Here is a 22,051-nt window from a genome sequence, read left to right as displayed (position 1 = left end):
AGTATATGTGCCTTTTGCCAAATATACGTTCACTTCATAAAATGTTTTTGATAAACTAATAATTGTTTTTTAAAAACTGAAAGACCAAAGAGAACAAAGTTTAAAACTATTTAAATCTGCACATCACTGAAATTCAGAATGACAAATGTCAGGCCTAATCTCTCCAGATGCAAAGACCGTTAGCAAAAATATATGCTACAGATATTTGCATTATGTAAAAACTGAAATTGATGTCTAGTATTAAAACTGGGAATCCACTATAGATAAAACAAATCATAAGAACTCCTAAACAACTATATCAAAAGGACAAGATCCTTAAATTTATTTTCAGGTTTCTTTGATTATACAGTAAAAACTCCAGAATTGTGCTTTCATATCTTATTCCCGTATCTTATACTTTTTTTCAGTGCCATTAAAATTGTTAGGCTATGTTTCCTTCATGCAAATATGTTGGGATTTTGACAACTCTGTACCAACTTCTAAGCCACCCAAGCAGGGCCACAGAGTTAACTGCGTGCTTCCTGCACCGCAGAATCCTCTCCTCTCCCAACTCTGGCAGCTCCAACTGAGAAGCAAGCAGACCTGGGTCTGTCTGGATAAGTCTGGACAGAGCGCCTACTCTTGGATAAGACTCCCAGACCATTCTGAGCCTGTTTTCCTAGCTACAAAACAGAGAGAACCTATTGACTTTGCCTATGTGTAGAGCACTCAGTGCATGGCCTGGCATGTATGTGTTAGGTGTTCAGATTAGGAGAATCACTGCCTAGATGGAACTTGGTGTGGAAATCTGGGAGTCTTGGTCTCTTGGGTGAAGATCCTATCCCAGAGTATTCAGTACAGAAGTTTAAGACAGTTTGTTTTCAGCTGGGGAGAAATTCTAGTAGAGGACTAGGGGAAAAGAATAAATCTAAAGACTTCGGCAGATCCAGAGGGCATGATCCAGGAACCTGGAATCAGTGGGGGCTCTTCCTTGGGGAGAGGCAGAATGACCCCTTACAAAGCCACTACTCAGATCTGATCAAGCCACTGCTAAGATCTGATCGTTACTACCAAAGGAAGAATTAAAATCTCTCAAGATTCCTTCACCAAGTTCTGTTCAATCACTTTTGAATTGTCCTGAGGCCAGGGAAAGGATTCAGACAAAGAGATGCTATTCTCAAGCTATCTTCATCAGCCACTCCACAGAGTAATTAGCTAAGGTAAGTTATCTGTTAATTGAACACTAAACCTAACAGAACATTTCTAAAGGCTAAAACTCCAGGAGAGGGGTTATATATGTGAGAAAGACTGTTTAATGTATGCATCTTTAGAGTTTCTAAAGCACAACTTAACTCCTTGAACTTCTAGAGCAGCTCAGTGAAACAGAAAGATAATCTGAGTCACAAATGTGAGTCAGAGATATAATTTCATACTTTCTATCAGCCATATTTTAAGTAAAAAGGTAAAATTGACCTTAATAATGTATTTTGTTTAACCCAATATATCCAAAATATCCAAAATATAAAAGTTAGTAATTAGGTAATTTATATCCTTTTTGTCATCTTTTAATCTTTGAAATCTCAAATCATATGTATCACATTTCAAGTATTCAAAAAGCCACAAGCAGTGACTGTACTGAACAGAGCAGTTCTACAGTTATAAATATACAACTTTTTTTAAGTAAGAAAGAATAATCTTTTAATTTTGACACTTTAGCTAGTTTCAGTTTCTATAAATTGAATGGAAGAGTTCCAAATTTTTTAAAGGGAGGGGAACTTTATGAATGTAAAAGAAACCTAACCCAAAATAATGTGAATGAAGTCCTCGAAGATTTGGGGCTACTTAGCCTCCTAATACAAAAAAGAATGGTAAACTGTAAGTTTGATCAGAGCTGCCAAGTGGTTTTCTAAGACTTTCTCTGGCATTACAACAATATTTTCCTGTAGCTGTTCCTGAAAATACAGGATGTTAGATGTGTTAATAGGAAATATAAGGAAGAGAGCAACTAAGTTAACACCAACATAAGGAAATCTGATAAATCCAGAATGTGGGGACACACTAAGATAATTGCTAATCTGATTTTCTCAAAAAAAAAAAAAATGTGGGGGTCTGTTTTAGATTAAGAATAATTAAAAATCACCAGCCCAGGTTGGATGCATGAGACAATTGCTTGTGCCTGGTGCACTGGGAAGACCCAGAGTGACTGAGTAGAGAGGGAGGTGGGAGGGGGGATCGGGATGGGGAATACATGTAAATCCATGGCTGATTCATATCAATGTATGACAAAAACCACTACAATATTGTAAAGTAATTAGCCTCCAACTAATAAAATTAAATGAAAAAAAAAAGAAAATCATCAATGCTCAAAGGAAAAAAAAAAGATTAAAAAGACATGATAACTAAAAGCAATGCATAAACCATGACTAGATTCTAGGGCATTTGGGGGACAACTTTGAATATTAACTAGCTATTAGTTGATACTAGGGTCTTATTTTTAATAGTAGGAAAACATCCTTATTCTTAGAAGAGTTAATGAGTATTAAGAGACAAGATGTTGTATTTTCTACTTATTCTCCAAGGTTCAGCAAAGGAAAATCTATATAGAGAAAATATGGTAAAATGTTAACAGTTTTTGAATCTAGGTGATAGTTACATTCATTATACTATTCTTTCAACTTTTTATATGTCTGAGTATCCTCATCATAAACAAGAAAAGAAGGGACCATTCCAGATTAAAAAAGAGACATCGTAACTAATGTGCTATATGAACCTTGATTAAATCTTCAAAAAACAGCTTAAAAAAGACATCTTGGAGATAACTGAGAATATCAGAAAATAAACTGCGATATTACATGATATTAAGGAAAGACTGTTAATTTCAATAATGGTATTATGGTTGTGTAGAATTACCTCACTCTTGCAACTCAGCACTAAAAAATCATTTACTGCTATCAATTATCTATCATAATGTCTTACAAGAGGGAAAATTTTATTTTATTTTCTATTTCACAAGCACCTCCATCTAAACTGAAGTTGGGGAGGGCAGGGTTGTTTGCTTTAGTAGTGGGAAACCACCTGCATCTAACACATAAAGATAAAACAGGATTCCCCAGGAAAAGAAGGCAATAAAAACAATAAGGACAAAAATCAAAACAGCAGAGAAAAATGATTTGCACTGCTGACATGGGGCTGATTATCACTGAACAAAAAGTAATTAAGAAGTGTATTCTTTAGTTTCAATTATGTCTGCCATATCAGTACATTCTGAGAATAAAGATAAAATCCCACAAAATTGAGTTATCTATTGAAAGTGTAAGTTAATGATATTTCACACCATTTCAGAGAGGAAACAAAAACGCATCCCAGGCTGCTGAGTGTTATTTGAAGGCACAAATTTGCTTATTTTTCAAATGGTGTAAACAACACTTCTTTGCAAAAATTGTATTTTTATCACCAGGTCTGGTAACTAAAACTGAGGAACTACCTAACATGAAGGGTGTCAACCAAAGATTTAAGTATGCTTTCTAGAAAGAAAAGATGCAAGAGGTAAACCAGAGCCCCAGAGGTAACCATGTGATTAGAAACCAATTAAGTTAAGCAATTACCGAAAATGCTTTCTTCTCCTTTGGGCAAGAAAGGATCACAACTGAGACTGGTAAAAAATGAAAAATGCTTACATGCAAAAAGGCCAAGACTGCTTTGGAGAAAGACAATTTTAAGATAGCAGAACTATTACATGGGGAAAGGTACACAGGAATGTTTGATCAATGTAGACAGAAGACTTATAGTCTTATTTGCTTTGAAATGCCAAAAACGGTTTTGGACAAATATATGTTTTCACGGTTAAATGTAGTTAGTATTCACAGTGTGGGGTGGGGGGTGGGGTGAGGAATGGACAAAGAGGGGGATGCAGAACTAGGTAAGAGAAGGGAAGAAAATCACCACCAAGGCCTACTGCTTTTCAAGATCTATTTTATGTTCTTCCTTACTACATTTTAGAGGAATAAGAGGTTGTGTTAATGTTTAACACTCAGAACTATAAAACTCCTCTCGACTCTAATTTCAGCATGTATCACTTAAATTAATTTTTAAAAAGAGAGCTAGACTGACCCAGTTCAGATTTAATTACTCTGTGAAAAGAATGAGAAGCTAAAGCAAACTTACAATCTTTAGATTAAATAATTATACTTCAACTTTAAAAGTACTTTCTAAGTGAAACTACTCTACCACCTACCTGGTCCATCTTTTACCCACAAAATGTGTTTTTAAAAAACCTAAATACACAAGCTACAACAAATTAGAGTTCTTATGCATAACTAGTCTTAAAAACGATTCATTCCCTTTTTGGCTCAAACCAAGCCTGGGAATCTTCTCTCTAAAGACATACTGCCTTATTAACTAAATGAGTCTTGTCTATTTCTTTCAAATGCACCAACCTTTTCAAAAACACTGGATGGGGTCATCAGACAAAATCTAATGTTCTGAATGATGGTGTCGGTGTGTCTCCAGCGTCTTCTGTCATGCCGCAGCCAAGACTGCACAGCCTCGTACAGCTCTATCTCTGGGAACCTGCTCAGATGGTCATTATCCAAGTAAGACATGAGCTTCTCAAAGCTCAGGTAAGACAGGAAGTCAGGCCTGGACATGAGTGGTACAAAGTTGTCTAGCAGAAAGGTATCCAACTTCTCCCTGACTCCTTCGATGTTTACACCAAAATCATCTAAGAGTCTCATAATTTCTGCACAATTTTCTAAGCAGATTTTCGCTAACAGGAAAGAGCAGCAGAACTTCACCACCTCTATAAGTTGAACATACATGGCAGCCTGAAGAATCTCGTGAACTGTACTCATACTCAGTTCTATAGTTCCATAGTACATAAACTGAAGGACGTGGCTGAAGCCTGTAGCAGTTAGACCTTTTAAGTGAATTTTGTTCTGATCTCGCTCTCTCATGTCTGCAGTAAACATAATTCTGAAGTAATCACTCTGGGTGGCCAAGAGTGCTTTATGGGCCTGGAACTGATGGTCTTCAATAACCAGAGTGACATCAAGAAGCAATCCCTCCTCATACAGTGCTCTGAACCCAGCAGAGACACTGGTGTCATGGATGGAGGAACAGAATCCTTCCATGTCCCCTGCCATGGATCACCTGGGAAAACAGTAATCAAAGAAAACTGTGTTAATCATTTCCATGCATTCTAAAGACATTATGAACTTAGAACTTAAACAATTTTTAAAATTATCTCACAAAAAAAAATAAAATAAAATTATCTCAATTCTACTGCGTTAAGTCTCACATATACAAACCCTTTGGAAGAAGACAACTTAAAGATTTGCAGGTTAATATTTTTGGCTTCCCCACCTGGTGAAAAAAATCTATTAAATATGTATTCAACAACAGTAAATTATTAACTTACAAATATATGCCTATCACAGTGACTTTACACTGTTTACCAAATATATTTAAACATGTCCCCAAATCATCAACCAAGAAGGATTTCTCAGCCAAATGCTAAATCATGAGAAAGAGAAACAAAAAAGAAATTAAACCAAAAAGTATACTGTTGACCTTGAAAACTCCTGACCTTGAAACTTACCCAAACTTAAACTGACCTTGAAACTTACCCAAAGGAAATAATCAGATACATATGCCAACTTGTACACACAAAGGTTTTTCTTTCTAGCCTCATTTATGATTTAAAAAACTGCAAAGTATTCAAAAGCCCAACAACAGAAACAAGTATGGTGTAGTCCTATAATGGATTACTGTAATAACTAAAAATGATGGCAGCAATATACCTAATTCTGACAAATAACATTTACTATGTATTGTTATGAGAAAAAAAGGCAGGTAACTACAGTATGTTCAGTGTATTTTCAAATACTAAATACACACACACACATATCTATGTTTAGATGAGAAAAAGTCTGGAGGAATATATATCAAAATTATGGCCCTGGGGTAGTGGGATTTCAGGAAATTTTGAGTATACTTACTTACCTCATTAACCTTATTTTAAAAAACAGTGAGCTTATATTGCTTATATATTTAAAACATAAATATACAATTTTAAAGGAAATTAAACTGCATTTTTGCATATCAGAGAAACGAAGCCAAAATAGTGGAATTATAATTAGATCTTTAAGCAGAATAATTCAGTCTATCAGATGTTTTATGAAGCTAAGTAATTTTCTTCTTTTCACACAACCCCCCCCCCCAGGCCAACTATCTGTCCTCTCCTCAACTCTCATCCTCACATACCTCTGAGCTTCCTCCCCAATGACACATCCTCATCCACGAATTCCCTCCCAACCCTTTCCACTGTGCCCTGTGGAACCTGGCTTCAGTGGAAACAAACTCCCCTACAGCGTCATGCTGGTCACAGAAAGTTTTCTCTGCAGTCTGATTTCAAAACAAAACACCCTTGTCTATGTTCTTAGAACAAAATGCTCTTCTATAGCTTACAACCTACCTCCTGAGCCTTCTCTTGGCTTTCTACTGTCCTTTTTCTAAAATATGGCTTTTCTCTTAGTTTAAATCCACCTTCTATTGCTCCCTGTTATTTATCACATACACATATCCTCTCTCTTCCCTCCACATTCACTGATGACTGTGGTACTTGGCTAAGAGTCATTTTCCTCACCTCTTCAATGTTCACCTAAGATCGCTCACCCAAAAACCGAGAGGTGAAGTTCCCTGATCCCCTAAACTCTTGTCACCTCCCTTCTTACTCCATTTTAAAATCTTATGCTCAAATCTGCTGGGCCTCACCACAGTCAGGAACTGATCCACACCTGAAATCTTAACTGTCAACTTCCCACTCTCTGGCTTAATACTCTCCTCCCCTTTCATTTGGTCTGTCACCTCCGAACCTTACCTGTCCTTCTCCAGCTTAGATCTTCTGGTATCAGACCCCAACTCCCAACCTCCTTCCTCACCCTGGCTGGGTGTTTGGGTGGGCCACGAGCCCTCCAGCGAAGCAGCTGGAACCACAGTCACTGCTGGCACCTGCTCCACTCTCTTCTTCAGGTAGACCATCGCTGCCAGCCTCACCGCTCTTATCACAGATGCCTTCCCCTTTGTTAACCAAAAGAGCACCTGCCGTGTGCCAGGCACTACTAGATATAAAGGTGTGTGCCATTCAGGAATCCCCTCTGCACCCTGGGTTTGGCAGAGCCCTCAGCTGCCGAGAGTAAAAACGGCACTTCCACAGACGTACTAACAGGCACTGTCTCTCCACTCTTTGAGCAAGCTATCACTCGATTTGACTACTTTGTTTGACACTCTATTTTTTTCCCAATTATTTTTATTAGTTGGAGGCTAATCACTTTATACTCCCTGGCATATTAACCAATTTATTCAGTAGTTATCCCAGTCTGGGGTTATCTCCAAGAAAATAAAAACCCTTTGTTAATAAATAAGAAAAAGTCTAAAAGGATAATAAACTAAAATGCTAAAAAAAAAAGTTATCTTGGGACAGGAGACTATCCGGCAAGTATTTTTTTTTTCTTTTGGCTGATCTGTGTTTGCTAATCTATCTTCAATAAAAGTGTATTACTGCTTTCAAAAAGCTCATTTTAAAAAATCTACAAAATCCTGAGTCAAATTCAGTGGTTACATCGTAGTCCCTTGTTTCTCAGGATCCTTCTGCAGCATGCCTTACTCCCTTGGCTCATCACTCTCTCAGCTTCAGGCCACTATTTTCCTAGTTGTCTACCTATTTTGGGGTGCTTATTTCTGAATCTCCTTCCTGGATTTACTTTTCTTGAGCTATCCCTTAAACATGGGTATTCCCCAGGATTCTATTCTTGCACCCTTTATCTTTTCATCTAAACACTGTATTTCCCTCAACGATCTCATCTAAACCTATGGTTCCTACTAACATTTACCTTTACCAATGCCTTGACCATCACTGTCCCAATCGCTATCCTTACACTAGTACTACATAGCACATCTCCTGTTAGGTATCTCTGGGTGCACCACAGGGATCTCAAAATCATATCTAGACAGAATCCTAATTCTCTCCTCTCCCCAATCAGTTCTTTCTTTTGTATTCCCTCCTTATCAAGAGGATTCTAGGTGCCTCTTTCTCCCCTTTTGTCCCTAACTTACCTGTCTTTTTTTTTGACAGTTAATTATAAGTTTTATTAGTTTCAAAAATTGTAGTACTCAATACTGAAAATGAATAAAATAAAGCTTTTTTTCATTTATTTTTATTAGTTGGAGGCTAATTACTTTACAATATTGAATTATACTACATGCTCACTTATGTTAACTTACTTAAGACAGTAAAGTATGCACAAGATACTTTACATCAAAATTTATTTTTATTAGTAACCCATTAATCCAAAAGCTATACACTTTCATTTTGGAAAGGGAGAAAACAAGAGAGCTGTCTATAATTTGGAAAATCGATATAAAATATTTTAGACACTGTAATCAATGCTTGGCAGAACTACTTTACTAACACATTCAAGGTTAAAGCAAGCTATCAGATTTTATTTCTTGAATTACTTTTAAAGGCAACTTTAAAGAACTTAGAATTTTCCAAGTGATATAAAAAACATATACACAAATGCATTCTGTGAACAAAAAGAACATCACCCACCGTGGTATCTGAATAATCAAACATTCTGGTTAGTAGAGTGCTATCAACATCACACTAATTAGCAGTTTTCAAAATAATTCAAATAAAAAATATAACAAATTAAACTGGATGAAAATTTCAGTATTTCACTATCTTTCTCAGGATCATTAAGGACACCAACTATCACTCTGACTCATCAAGATTTATTGGTCACATTTAATGTAGATTTAATAATGGAAGGCTGAACACCAGCATTCACATACTTGAGATGAAACTGCTTTGTGTCATTATCTGTTATTTTGACAGTGCCTAAAATACTATGTATTTCACTTCTTGTCAAAGTAACCTTCTCTATTCAACAGTTAAAAACAGCTAATATTCACCTTTGTGACAAAGATTCCATCTAAAGGAGACACTATGCTTTCTCAAAAAAAAAGTAATTTAGCTTCCAGATACTTAATATGGTGTAGACATCATAGCACAAACGAGGTGGGAGGGAATTGGTAAGCTGTGAGGCAAAAGATCCTTTAGGTCTTTAGATGTAAGGACAGCACCTGCTGTCCTCTAGGCACCCAGCCCACAAAGGGGGATTCCTAGCAGACAGGCTTCCATGGACACACTAACCACGGCTAGTATGTCACTACATATGGTCAGATGGGACTGGGAAATATGAATTAAGATGAATGCTCCTGTGTCGAGAATCTAGAAAGAGGAGAGACAGAAAAAGAAACAGAACTGCACTGTGTATGACTGGAACTAGAACATGTCAAAGAGCAGCCTCTGCTCAGTTGTGGGCACCAACTTTTGCCTGTCATGTGGGCTGAGTATCAGAGAATGCCAGTCAACTGAGAAAAAAGAGGAAAGCCAAGACAGAAGAAAGGGAGTGCTCCTGAACGCCTTCATTTTCCCAGTTCCTAGGCCCCGCTCCATTCCTGCCAGTGGGTGCTGAGAGAAATCTTTACATGCTCAGCATAAATCCCCCCTACTCGCCTTTACTACCTCAGGTGGGTTTTTCCTACATATAACCAAGATTATAAGACAGTTTTAGAACAGAAATAGCTATACTTTGAATAAGTTACTCAAACTTTCTTGACCTTATCTCCACATCTACAAAAGCATTAAACATGATGATTTCTAAAGATTTTTAGTCATAAAACTTTCATTTACTTTTATATGATTTTACAGATGTGTAAAGCACTTATAAAGATATGCAAAGTAAATAAACTATAGCTATGTTTTAGGTCTTAGCAATGCATTTCTGAAGTTTATCTGATCTAAAGTTCTTCTACTAGTTTGTAATAGTTTGGAAATTTGCCGTCACTCTTTCTACATGAAAAAGCTTTGTGCATCTATCAGTGCAACAGCTTTAGGGAAGAAGCAGTATCTTACACTTTTATGGGAAGTATGTATATCAATACTCAGTGATTAACTGCCCAACATGATACAGTCTCTAAACAGTAGTGAGTACAGGTCTGGAGTCAGATGCCTGTGTTTGAATCCTGGTTGTACCTCTTATTAGCTCTGTGACCCTGGGGCAAGCTACTTAGCCTCTCTGGGTTTTAATGTCCTCATCTGTAAAAAGGGGATACTAATATTAATAGAGCCTATCTCAAAGGCTGCCGTGAGAAATAAACGAGTTAATACACATGATAATGTAGAACAGCATATGATCCTTAAGTATACCATAGCCTCAGGGCCTATTATTACGCCCCTTCACTTACTGTTACTGCAACGAATAAAATAACCCTGACCCTTTAACAGTCCAGTTAATGCAGTGAAACCCTTCTCCTTAGCAACAACACTTCAAACCCAGCTATTTTCTTAGTAAAGTCTCTCAGGAGCCAACTCTGACTTGATAGATGAAGATACTCATATCCACAGGTGATATTTTTTTTCAAGGTCATACAACTAGTTTGAAACAGAGTTAAGGCTAGAACCTGATTTGCAAAACATACAAAGTAGTGTGGCTAGAAAAGAGCAAAATCTTTGAAATCAGAGCACTTACTAGTACTTACCATCAGTGTGTCTGAGAGAAATCTAACTTCCTGACCTCAGTTTCCATCCATATATTAGGAACAATCATCATCTATTGAGTTGGGGTGATGATCAAATAAATGAAGGTAAGTTAAATGTCTAGCCCAGAGGGAAGCACCCCACCAGAGGTCAATCAATGCTGCCTTCCCTGTCTAACTCTTACCTAATGTCCTTATCACCCACACAACCACAGGAACTTAACATCCTTCAAACTCCTCTCTATAGACCCCATACTACCCGAAGGTTTACCACAATGCAAATTTTTAAGAGATCAGGAAATGTATTGGTAGTCAAAACACTGGACCTTGTTTATAATGGCATTGTTTTCCATTTTTTTCTCTTCACACAAGCACAATTTTCTAGCTTTTCTGCCCCAACAAGAGTAACTACTCTTTGTATCTGTGCTGTTCAATATGAAAGCCACTACCTATGGGGTTTTTGAACATTGGAAATATGGTTAGATCAAATTGAGTTGTGCTTTAAGTGTAAAATGAACACCAGATTTTGAAGACTTAGTACAAAAAAAGGGAAACTCTCTCATTATACAAATTTTTAATAGTGATTACATGTTGGAATAATATTTTGGATATACTGAGTTAAATAAAACATTACAATTAATCTCACCTGTTTTCTGCTTTTTAAAACTGTGGCTATGAGAAAATTTTAAATTACATATGTGGCTTGCATTACATTCTATTGGACAGCACGGATCTGTAACATAAATGTTTAAGGCATCAAACAACCAAACTTACAAATGAACACGTGAAACAAAACCACCTTGTTCACAATCCATACCCTGGAAGCTACAAAGAAAAGAAAAAAAAGGCTTAAATTAAAATAAAACAAAAATAACACACACAAAAAAAACATATAAATAACAAGAAAAAGTGTAAGAAGAATACAAAAAGGAAAACACAAAATTTATATAATTATAGCAATGTAAGGAATAAATTAATAATTGTAAGAACTAATCACTGTAAAAGTAAACAAAATCGAATACTTCTACAAAATCAATGAGGTTTGGAGAAAAAAATCTGTTAAGGGGCTTTGAGAAAAGTTATTTACTAACAAACAAAATGCTCAATGTACAAAAATCACACATCCTCACTCTTGAAAACAGCTAAGTCAGATTAAGAGAAATCATGGGTTTATAAACCTGCATACCCTTGGCCTTCTACACTTCTGTATTCTACATTTGGCCTTCAGAATTTCAAACAGTAGGTTTTTTTTCAAAAGGGGAACCAACTTAAACTAAATGACAAGGCATACTTACACTATCAGGAAAGAAACACGGGAGTTTGTCCTATTCCATAAACTTGGCACTGACTAAAGAAAAAAGAAAGCCTCACATTCTCTATGCATGAGAATGAGTGGTATAGTATTTCTCAAAGTGTGGTCCAAGGGCTTCAGTCCCCGAACAGGACTTTGTGAGATCAAAACAATTTTCATAATAATTTTAAAAGTGACTTTTCTTGTTTACTTTCATTCTCTCAGTGTTTTCCAGAGACTACATGTGATAAGAATGTAGAAGCCATTTTCTTTTATTAAGCCAGACATTAAAGAGATTTGCAAAAATGTAAAACTATGCCATTCTTCTAAGTTTTTTGTTGTTTGGGAAAGTAGTTATTTTTCATTAAAAAAAAAAATGCTATTTAGGAACTTCCCTGGTGGTCTAGTGGTTAAGACTCTGAGCTCCCAATGTGGGGGGGCGGGGGGAGGGGGGCGCCTCAGGAACTAAGATCCCACAAGCCCTGGTGAAGTCAGAAAAAAAAAATTTAGAATTAACAAGTAATGGGATTTTAAATTCATTTTAAGTATTTTTTTAAAACTTTCCAGTTTTAATTTCCAAAATGCTCAGTATAAATAGATACAACCCACATAAACAAAAGCTCTTTGATATTCCAATAAATTTTAAGAATATAATGACGTTCTAAGACCAAAAAATTAAGTACCACTGACTGTACAAGAGATAAATGACAACACAAACACACACACACAAAGCAACCTCTTCCTACCTCTGCTCTGAAAGACCATTACTGCTATTTATACCACAGAAATTTCTAACAGTTCAAACTCTCTAGTGACGAGTAAAGCAAGTCTGGTGGGGGTAAAACTAGACAGGAAATAAAAGGCAAAGAAATTAAATGCTTCCTTTTCAGCTAGAAGGCTGTCATTCTGATTGGAAAGCAAAATTCTAGGCAAGTAGAGATGTTTCAAAATTAACTAACCTTCATGTTTATGCCATAAGCAATAATTTAATGCTTTTACACTATCCCCACAGCTGCTTGAAAATTCATACAAATCCCTAATTTATTCAATACCAAAGCTAGATTCTCAGAGGTTGATATACATATCTTCAGTGAAAATTTGAAATTATTTCATATTACCTTCATCCTCAAACTGTTAGCCTACCAGTGTTAAACCCTATGTAGAAAATGCCATACTTGCATACTAAAAAGAAAATGCAAAGCTTACTACAGATAAAAATAGAATTAATTTCCGAGTCATAAAATTCCTCACAATTTCTTTAATCTATAAAGTAAAAATCTTTTATTCAACAACCTCAAAGTGACCAACTTAATCTAAAAAGAAAGAAAAATTCAAAAACAGACCGACTTTATTAGCTCTATTTGCAGCCCTTTTACCCTGAGATATACTGCTCAAATTGAGAAACAATTAAGTCTAATATTAGAGAAAAGGCTGTGTAAGTTAACTAATTTGTTTAGTACTGGAAATTCTTTCTTGTCCATCAAAATGTTTTTAAAACTCAGTACCAAACTGCTAATGACCATTTAACTAAGCTTTTAGGAAGGCTCTGGGTCCTCCAGCCTCCCAGTTGGCATCTTTTATCTAAATTACTTCATTTTTCAGGTATGTTTAGCATTTAGTCATCCTATAATAAAAAGAACCCTTATGAGAAAAAAAAAACCACTCCTGTTTCAATGCTATTTTTTCATCAGAAGATTTTAATTTAATGCTCCTCTGCTTATTCCTCACAAGTAAAAGTAGTCCAAGAGTGATGTCATGGAAAACAGCTTCCCTAGCCTTTACAGACTGGATCCAGTGAGAATTCTAGGAAAAGCCTCTACTGGGGAATAAAACCCCAAATCTTCTAAGTTACTTTCTAACATGAAATCATCAATACTATAATGTTAACATCTTAGTTTTACACAAGAAGTAAACAACTAAACTGAACCTTCTAGAAGGTCTTGATGTTACGATACGGATTTCCTGTAAATCTTTTAAGTGATGCAGAATCATTAACTAAATTCAATGATCTTATCAAAGACAAAGAATAAATCTTCTATTCGTTTCTATCTGCTTCAATGATTCAGCCAGATGAATTTTAAAGGGCTTATATTAAAAACAAAAAGCCTGCGGAAATATCTTGCCTTTTCTAGTTTCTTTATTCCAAAGTTAAAATTTTTAATTCTGAAAAGGCCTCCCACTTTCTGACCAGCAGCAGTATGTATGTATGTGTATGTATCTGTGTATACACACATACACATGACAAAGATGAACTATCAGAGTTTCTCCAGTGACTCCTAGAACAACAATAATAAATAATAATTATCTCCTAATTCCTGCCCCTTGTTCACCCTGTCCCAGACACACCAGCCTCTTTGCTGCTTCTTGAAAACCAGTCACACACCCACCTTAAAGCCCCTAAAATTGGCGTTCCCTCTGACTGGATCACTAATCCCAACATACATGGCTCCCTTTAGGTCTTTACTCCAGTGTTTTATCTTGGTGAGGCATCTCCCTGCAACCCCTCTTTAAAAGAGAAAACCATCCACCCACCCTATGCAACAGAAAATATTCCCTTTCCTTTTCTGTTTTATTTTTCTACACAGTATAGTAAATGAGATACAGGCTATATTTCTTATTCAGTTTATTTTTCTGTTGTTTCTTTTCTTTTTTTGTTTTGTATTCTCTGTTGTATTCCCAGAACCTTTCTAGGAACGCTGCTTGGCACATAAGAAGTGCTTAATAAATACTTGTAGGATGAATAGATAAGTTTAACTCTCACAACCCTCCATGTTCTGTAACCATCCCTGATTTAGAGATGAGAAAAATCAAAACTCATGGAGGTTAAGTAACTTGCCCAAGGCTATGATACCTAATAAGATGGGGCCAGTGTGACTTCAGAGCCTTGGAGTTTAACCACTATTCTGCAATCTTTCACCAATAACTGCCTTTCATGTCGCTTCAGTAAAAAACAACAACAAAAAACACCACATCAGGACTTCCCTGGAGGCGCACTAGTTAAGACTCCGCGCTTCCAATGCAGGGGGTGCAGGTTCGATCCCTGGTCTGAGAACTAGGATTCCACATGCAGTGTGGCATGATCAAAATTTTTTTTAAATTGGGGGGGGGGGGGGGCGGGGGAAGTCCACACGGGCTGAAAGTGAAAGTCGATCACTCGCATCCGACTCTCTGCGACCCCATGGACTGAATTCTCCAGGCCAGAATACTCGAGTGGGTAGCCTTTCCCTTCTCCAGGGGATTTTCCAAACCCAGGGATCGTACCTAAGTCTTCCGCATTGCAGGCGGATTCTTTATCAGCTGAGCCACAATGCAAGCCCAAGAACACTGGAACGGGTAGTCCATCCCTTCTCCAGCGGATCTTCCCCACCCAGGAATCGAACCGGGCTCTCCTGTATTGCAGGCGAATTCTTTACCAACTGAGCTATCAGGGAAGCCCACACGGACTACAGCATTTCAATTCAAAGGGAATATATTCTAATAAATTAATCCAACCCTTCCTAAGCTACAGATTCATTCTCCTCACAGTTTACATTTTTCACTCTCAAAACATTTAAAATAGGAAAAGGCAAATTTGACAACTGACTTGCTACATAATTTGGGGAGCCCAAGGCAAAATGAAAATGCGGGACCCCTTGTTCAAAAGCTGGAAAAAAGTGTCATTAAAGGTACTAAACTATTTTTTTTAAAGTACTAAAGTATAAAGCTTTCTCCTTTCTTCTGAGGTCTCTCTCGACATATCATGGTGTTCTTTCAATTTGCTGTTTAATGCATTCTAAGTAAAGATAAATCAGAAATTTACATTATTATGAATTTTACTGTTCACCTTTATATTGTACAATACCAGTTTTACGCACTGATTATTAAACCAAGTTTGGGGTTCTTCTGGACAACCATGAAGCCACACCAGTCCTGGTTCCAAAATTTTAGCCCCAGGTAACCCAGATCAAGGCAAAGAGATGGCCAAACTTTGAAATTCCCAATAAAGCAATGATTTGCCAAAATTTTATCTTCAGGACAAGCAGTAAGTCCAACGTATAAAAGCTAGCACATTAAAGTAGGCTCTTCCTTTTGCTAATTTAATCCTGCCGCCTTATATTATTCTGCCTTTTTTAAAAAAACAAAAGCATATTCAGAAAGACAATCGGTATGGAATATAAATTTAATAAAACATTTCAGAAAAAAAACTCAGAAAACCCATTTATTAGCTAAAACTAACTATATATTTTAAAAAGCTTCTCTTTCACTTTTTATGACCCATTTTAAAAAGCCAGACCATATATTTTTAATGTGTCCAATAAGAATGATCCCATACTGTTACATATATATATTATAAATTTTGATAAAAAATTCCGATTTTCAACCCACAAGTATTTATAGCTTATGTATTTCATTATCTCCCCCAAGCTAATCAGCAATAAAAAGTGCAAATTAACATCCCTTACCATAGAAAAACTGATTTTAAGCACCAACTAAGTGTGGTGATGAATAAAAAAAGAATTAAATTACATAAACACTACATTAAGTGTCAAAAAGCTGAGATTTTTCTATACATTTCTAGATCTATTAGTTACAGAAATCCGAATGCATGTATAAGCTCTCCAAAAACAATTTTCAAATTAGTAGAGATATTCAGGCATCTTGTTTCCTAGATATGAAAAATAAGCAGTAAAAATTAAGGTATATATCTTAACAGCATTTTCCAAATGACAATTTTATCAAGATATTAATCTTGAAAAGAAAAATGTAAATTCGAAAAATAGAAAAGACTCAACAAATGCAAGGTGTTTAATATTCCGAGTAAGCAAAAGGGCATAAGCGGCCTAGAAAAATGAAAAGCAAAGCACCTCAGAAACGTTAAATTTGAATTAAAGAATACCGTTATTTAAATAAGCAGTTAGCATTTCGGAGGAAGAAGGCCAAGCAACGTGACTATATCTAATCGATTCAGAGCAGTGCTTTACTAATTTCCGTCCTTATCGCTTATACTTATAATATAGGAAAAAAGAGGCAGCAACAGTTAGCCACTACAACATTCACCACTCTGGCAAAGGTTACTTTAAAAATTGCCTTGCATTTTTACAACACTTTACAGCTACGGATTATTTTCACATATATGACCTCATACAGTCCTCACTCCCCTGTGATGTGGCTATTACCGACTCGATTTCATAGATAAGAAACCCAGGTTCGGTAAGCTATTTTCTCAGAGTCACCTAGTCGAACCCAGACCTTCTGATTCCGCGTTTTATGCCTCGCATTTCGCATAGTTCTATTTCAGGCAAAAATAGCATTTTTAAAGGGAAGGAGCAGGATAGGGAGAAAATAATCATGGTACCTGCAGCTGTGTGCTGCAAAAAATGGCTGAATTATGCTTCTTCCTTTTTTTTTTTTTTCTCCTTGGGAAAAAAAATAAGATTTCAAACAATCTAAGTAAACTCAAAGACAAATTAGATCCCGGCGTCAACCAAATGTGCGACTGGGGTCAGTGCAGAGGGGCTATCGAATCCGAGCCTAGCGCGGAGCCGCGGACGAAGCCCGGGCTCCCGCAGGCCGGAGGGCCAGGGGCGGCTACGCACCTCGGGGGTCTGTCCAGCCTCTAGTGGACGGCAGTCTGCATCAGGAAGAAGCGGGCCAACGGGCCGGACGGTGGGCGGTCGGGCGCCGGGACGGCACTCGGCAGGCTCCTCGAACGTCTACAAGAAGCCGCTCCCGGGCCGAGCCGGGGCGCTCTGGCGGGGGGCGAGACTGCGCGCCTGCGGCCCCCACGAAACCAGTCCTGGGAAAGAAGACAGCACTGAGGAGAGATTCGAGACAGTCGGGCGAGGCGGAGCGGCGTCGGGGCCGGGGCCGGCCTTGCCAACGCCAGGGGCTTCGCAGCGCCCGGCGGGGTTCGGCGGGAGGGCCGACGCGGGGCCTCGGGCGGGGAGAGGGGCTGGGGGGCCGCGGTTAGCAGAAGCACCGGCGGTGAAGACGTCGACGACGGCGTCTCCGGGCTTCTGCCCCAGAGCGCGCGGAGCCTCAGGATCACCCACGCCGGGGGTGGAGGAAGGCGGGAAAGGGGCGGGAAAAGGGAGGAGCTTGCGGGGCCACGAGCCAGGGGCCGCTCCGGGCCGCGCGCCCCCTGCGGGCCGCGGGAGCCGCCCGGGGCCCGCCCAGGGAGGCGGGACCCGCCGGCAGGGGGCCCCGTGCGCCGTCTTACAACGCGGAAGCCTGCCACGCGGGTAGGGCGGTCGAAGGGTGGGGAGCCGAGAGTTGGAACGCAGGCCCGGGAGGCACCCTCGGCCCCCGCCGGCGCCTCGAGGGGGCCCGCGCGCGGGCAGCGGCCTGGAGGGTGTTTACCTTCCCCCTGGTCGAGCGCCAATGCCGCCATCTTTCAGCCAGCGCGCGTCACTTCCGGCGCCGCGGGAGCGGGAGCGGGTGTGGGAGCGGGGTGGGGGCAGGGCTGTCCCACGCCCGCGGGGCCCCACGTTCTACCCGCCGCGCCAGCGGGCCTCACGGAGGGAATAAAGCGGTCGGCGCTGAGGCCGTGGGCCCGGCCCAACGCGGCTTTGCCGTCGGGGCTGCGAACTCTCGGCAGTGGCCCACTAACCTCGCCGCGGTCCCACTTCACTTGCACGAGCGGTGCGCCCACCGTCCACAAGTTGAGGGTTAGGAAACCCGGAAAATGCCTTTTTGCGTCTTGCACACGGTGGGGGTGGGGGACTCAGGGATGATATGGAGGATGCTTTGCGGTATCTACCTGTGTTATAAACGTGACTACATCTGCGCCAAATGACATCATTGTTTTCAAGGCAACTTGCAGCGGACTGTTGCGTCATAGTTCCACTTGGCTAGTTGCACAACAGTTACACGGTTCAGAAGTACATTTCCCAGAGGTGAGAAAATTCATAGAAGCCGGCATGTCTGCACCACACAGAAATGCCGGATCTAAAAATGCTGTTCTGTTTCTATTTGCGTCAAAATAGAAGGCAAGAACGAACATTCAGAGAGCAGTGATTTTAAGGTTGTTGTTCGTTTCTGACAAATCGGCTCTAGAGGTGTAGCTCATGCTTTTTACATACCGCCTTCTCTTGATTTAATAATTTAAAACTGCATTACAGGACTGTTTTGTAAATTTATTGTTGTGAAATCTCTTATGTGGGAAAAGTGTGATGACAGAAAAACACAGTTGGAAGCCAGTGGTTCTACAGTTAACCTTAACTCATCCATTGCCCATATCTGATCCTAAACAGAAATTTCTCTTACCCCCACCCCCCGCCGCCATTTTCTCTTCAGATCAATAAATATCCCGAAGAAGTCACAGTGAGATGTATGGCTGAAAGCGATCATTAATCTCTTTCTAGCAAACTTGAATATGTCATGTTTCCCAAGAGGCCAGAATAGCACACGGTGTACCATTTTGCTGAAGTAGTCTACTTCGTGGGAAAAAAGAAGAGAATCACTCTCATCTTTTGAAAATAGGGAAATACGCGTCCCTTTTCCAATTTAAAGTATAAAACCAGTTTTTAAAAACTGTAAGTCATAAAATAACTTTAAAACGGCATAGATTCAACTTTGCACATCCAAAAGCGCTGGATTTTGATTTTTGCACATTAGCTAACAGACATACATTTTAAACTATGCATTACGGAGTCGCACTGACCTGTCGGAGAGAGACTTCTGTTCCTTATTCAAGCGGGAACTGAAATGTATCTGTATTCTGAGTAGCAGGTGTCCATATAACTGCAGTGGGTGACATCATGAGCTGTTGTCTTCCACACACTCCTTTTTTTATTTTTAAGATTTATTTATTTATTTTTGGCTGTGCTGGGTCTTCTTTGTCGCGTGGGCTTTCTCTAGTTTCGGCAAGCGGGGGCTACTCTTCCTTGCATATACAGGCTTTTCATTGCAATGGCCTCTCTTGTTGTGGAGCATCCGCCCTAGGGCGCAGGGGCTTCAGTAGCTGATGTGTTCTCGGCCTCTAGAGCACAGGCTCAGTAGTTGTGGCATATGGGCTTAGTTGCTCTGAGGTATGTGGGATCTTCAGGGACCAGGGACCGAACCTGTATCTCTTGCACTGCAAGGCAGATTCTTAACCACTGGATCAGCAGGGAAGCCCCATCAGTACAGTCCTTATTATGATATTTCATGGTTTCATTTGTGAAATTTCATCAAGTCCAAAATGTGTATGTGTATAGTTTCTGAAACTGAGTCATGTCTTTCCACCAATCTTTATATTTACTATGTAAAAAACAAACAAACAAACAAACAAACAAAATATATATATATATATTTACTATGTAGAGCCCACCCCTGGGGGGAAAAAGTTATCTTCACTCACAGATGCCTCCCTCACTACCACTTTTTAAAATGTGTTTTTTAAAAAAATTAAAATGTGTTTTTAAACAAAATTTAAAAAAAAGAAGCATAATACATTTAAAAAAGTGAGTGTTTTATGGAAAGGTCTTGGTATAATAAGAAGCATTCCGCTTCTAAGAGACCAACCAAAGTAAAACCACATCTTTTAAATTAACTCCTCCAGGTAATTCCTGTCTTCAGTTCTTTTTCTCACTGGAAAGTAATAGGAGCTCCTGAATGCCTTGAGGGCATCTTTCACACTGATAGAGCCCCATGGGGGAAGTGAAAGCTGCTTTTCCTAGCTGGCTGGCTTACTTTGTAAGAATACAGTCCTCAACCCAGGTATCTAGCAGTCCCGAAGCATGCTAGAGGCTTGGGGCTGGGAGTGGTAGGGAAGTTGGAAGGAAGTTCCCAGCCAGGGATTCTGAGGATTTAGGTTACTGTATATCCACTATAACCCCTCCTCTCCATCATTTTTTAAAGGGTCTTTTAATTTTTATTTACTTATTTGGCTGTGCTGGTCTTAGTTGCGGCTTGAGGGATCTCCGTTGTGGCATGCGGGATCTTTAGCTGCGGCATGTAAACTCTTAGTCAACACGTGTGAGATCTAGTTCCCTGTTGTTCAGTTACTCAGTTGTGTCTGACTCTTTGCAACCCCATGGCCTGCAGCACTCCAGGTTTCCCTGTCCTTCACCATATCCCGTAGTTTGCTCAAACTCATGTCCATTGAGTTAGTGATGCCATCCAACCATCTTGTCCTCTGTCAGCCACTTTTCCTCTTGCCCTCAATCTTTCCCAGCATCAGGGTCTTTTCTAATGAGTCCGCTCTTTACATCAGGTGGCCTAAGTATTGGAGTTTCAACGTCAGCATCAGTCCTTCCAGTGAATGTTCAGGACTGATTTCCTTTATGATTGACTGGTTTGATCAAAGGGACTCTCAAGAGTCTTCTCTAACACAGTTTGAAAGCATCAATTTTTCAGTGCCCAGCCTTCTTTATGGTCCAACTATCACATCCATACATGACTACTGGCAAATCGATAGCTTTGACTATATGGACCTTTACTGGCAAAGTAATGTCTCTGATTTTTAATACGCTGTCTAGGTTTGTCATAGATTTCCTTCCAAGGAGCAATTGTCTTTTAATTTCATGGCTGCAGTCACCATCCACAGTGATTTTGGAGCCCACAAAAATAGAATCTGTCACGGTTGCCATTGTTTCCCCATCTATTTGCTGTGAGGTGATGGGACTGGATGCCATGATCTTAGTTTTTTTAATGTTGAGCTTTAAGCCAGCTTTTTCACTCTCCTCTTTCACCTTCATCAAGAGGCTCTTTAGTTCCTCTTCCCTTTCTGCCATAGGGGTAGTGTCATCTGCATATCTGAGGTTATTGATATATCTCCTGGCAATCTTGATTCCAGCTTGAGCTTCCTCCAGCCCAGCATTTCTCGTGATGTACTCTGCATAGAAGTTAAATAAGCAGGGTGACAATATACAGCCTTCAGGTACTCCTTTCCCGATTTGGAACCAGTCTGTTGTTCCATGTCCGGTTCTGACTGTTACTTCTTGACCTGCATACAGGTTTCTCAGGAGAGAGGTAAAATGGTCTGGTATTCTATCTCTTTAAGAATGTTTCATAGTTTGTTGTGATCCACATAATTGAAAGCTTTATCATAGTCAGTGAAGCAGAAGTAGATGTTTTTCTGAAATCCTCTTGCTTTTTCTGTGATCTAATAGGTGTTGACAATTTGATCTCTGGTTCCTCTGCTTCTTCTAAATCCAGCTTGTGTATCTGGAATTTCTCAGTTCACATACTGTTGAAGCCTAGCCCTTGAAGGATTTTGAG

General features: G+C 39.2%; 1 protein-coding gene across 4 annotated transcripts in view; it reads right to left on the bottom strand.

Annotated features, from left to right (window-relative positions):
* Window positions 1-18,264, bottom strand: part of KLHL15 (kelch like family member 15) — a 33,512-nt gene extending 15,248 nt beyond the window's left edge. Inside the window, exons 1-3 of one of the 4 annotated variants that reach the window (XM_061135841.1) lie at window positions 18,209-18,264; window positions 17,446-17,645; window positions 4,416-5,127 (exon numbers count right to left, since the gene is read on the bottom strand). In XM_061135841.1, coding sequence (XP_060991824.1) covers window positions 4,416-5,120 — 705 coding nt within the window. In that variant the 5' untranslated portion in view covers window positions 5,121-5,127; window positions 17,446-17,645; window positions 18,209-18,264. Of the gene's footprint in view, window positions 1-4,415; window positions 5,128-10,581; window positions 10,937-11,352; window positions 11,404-17,445; window positions 17,757-18,208 lie in introns of those variants that run through there. The other 3 variants (XM_061135842.1, XM_061135840.1, XM_061135843.1) reach the window with 3 other exon arrangements.
* Between the last annotated feature and the right edge of the window lie 3,787 nt (window positions 18,265-22,051).

Source organism: Dama dama, chromosome X, assembly GCF_033118175.1.
Source record: "Dama dama isolate Ldn47 chromosome X, ASM3311817v1, whole genome shotgun sequence".
Classification (NCBI taxonomy): Eukaryota; Metazoa; Chordata; class Mammalia; order Artiodactyla; family Cervidae; genus Dama; species Dama dama.
Note: the sequence above shows the minus strand (reverse complement) of the source record. Positions and strands in the feature narration are given on the sequence as shown.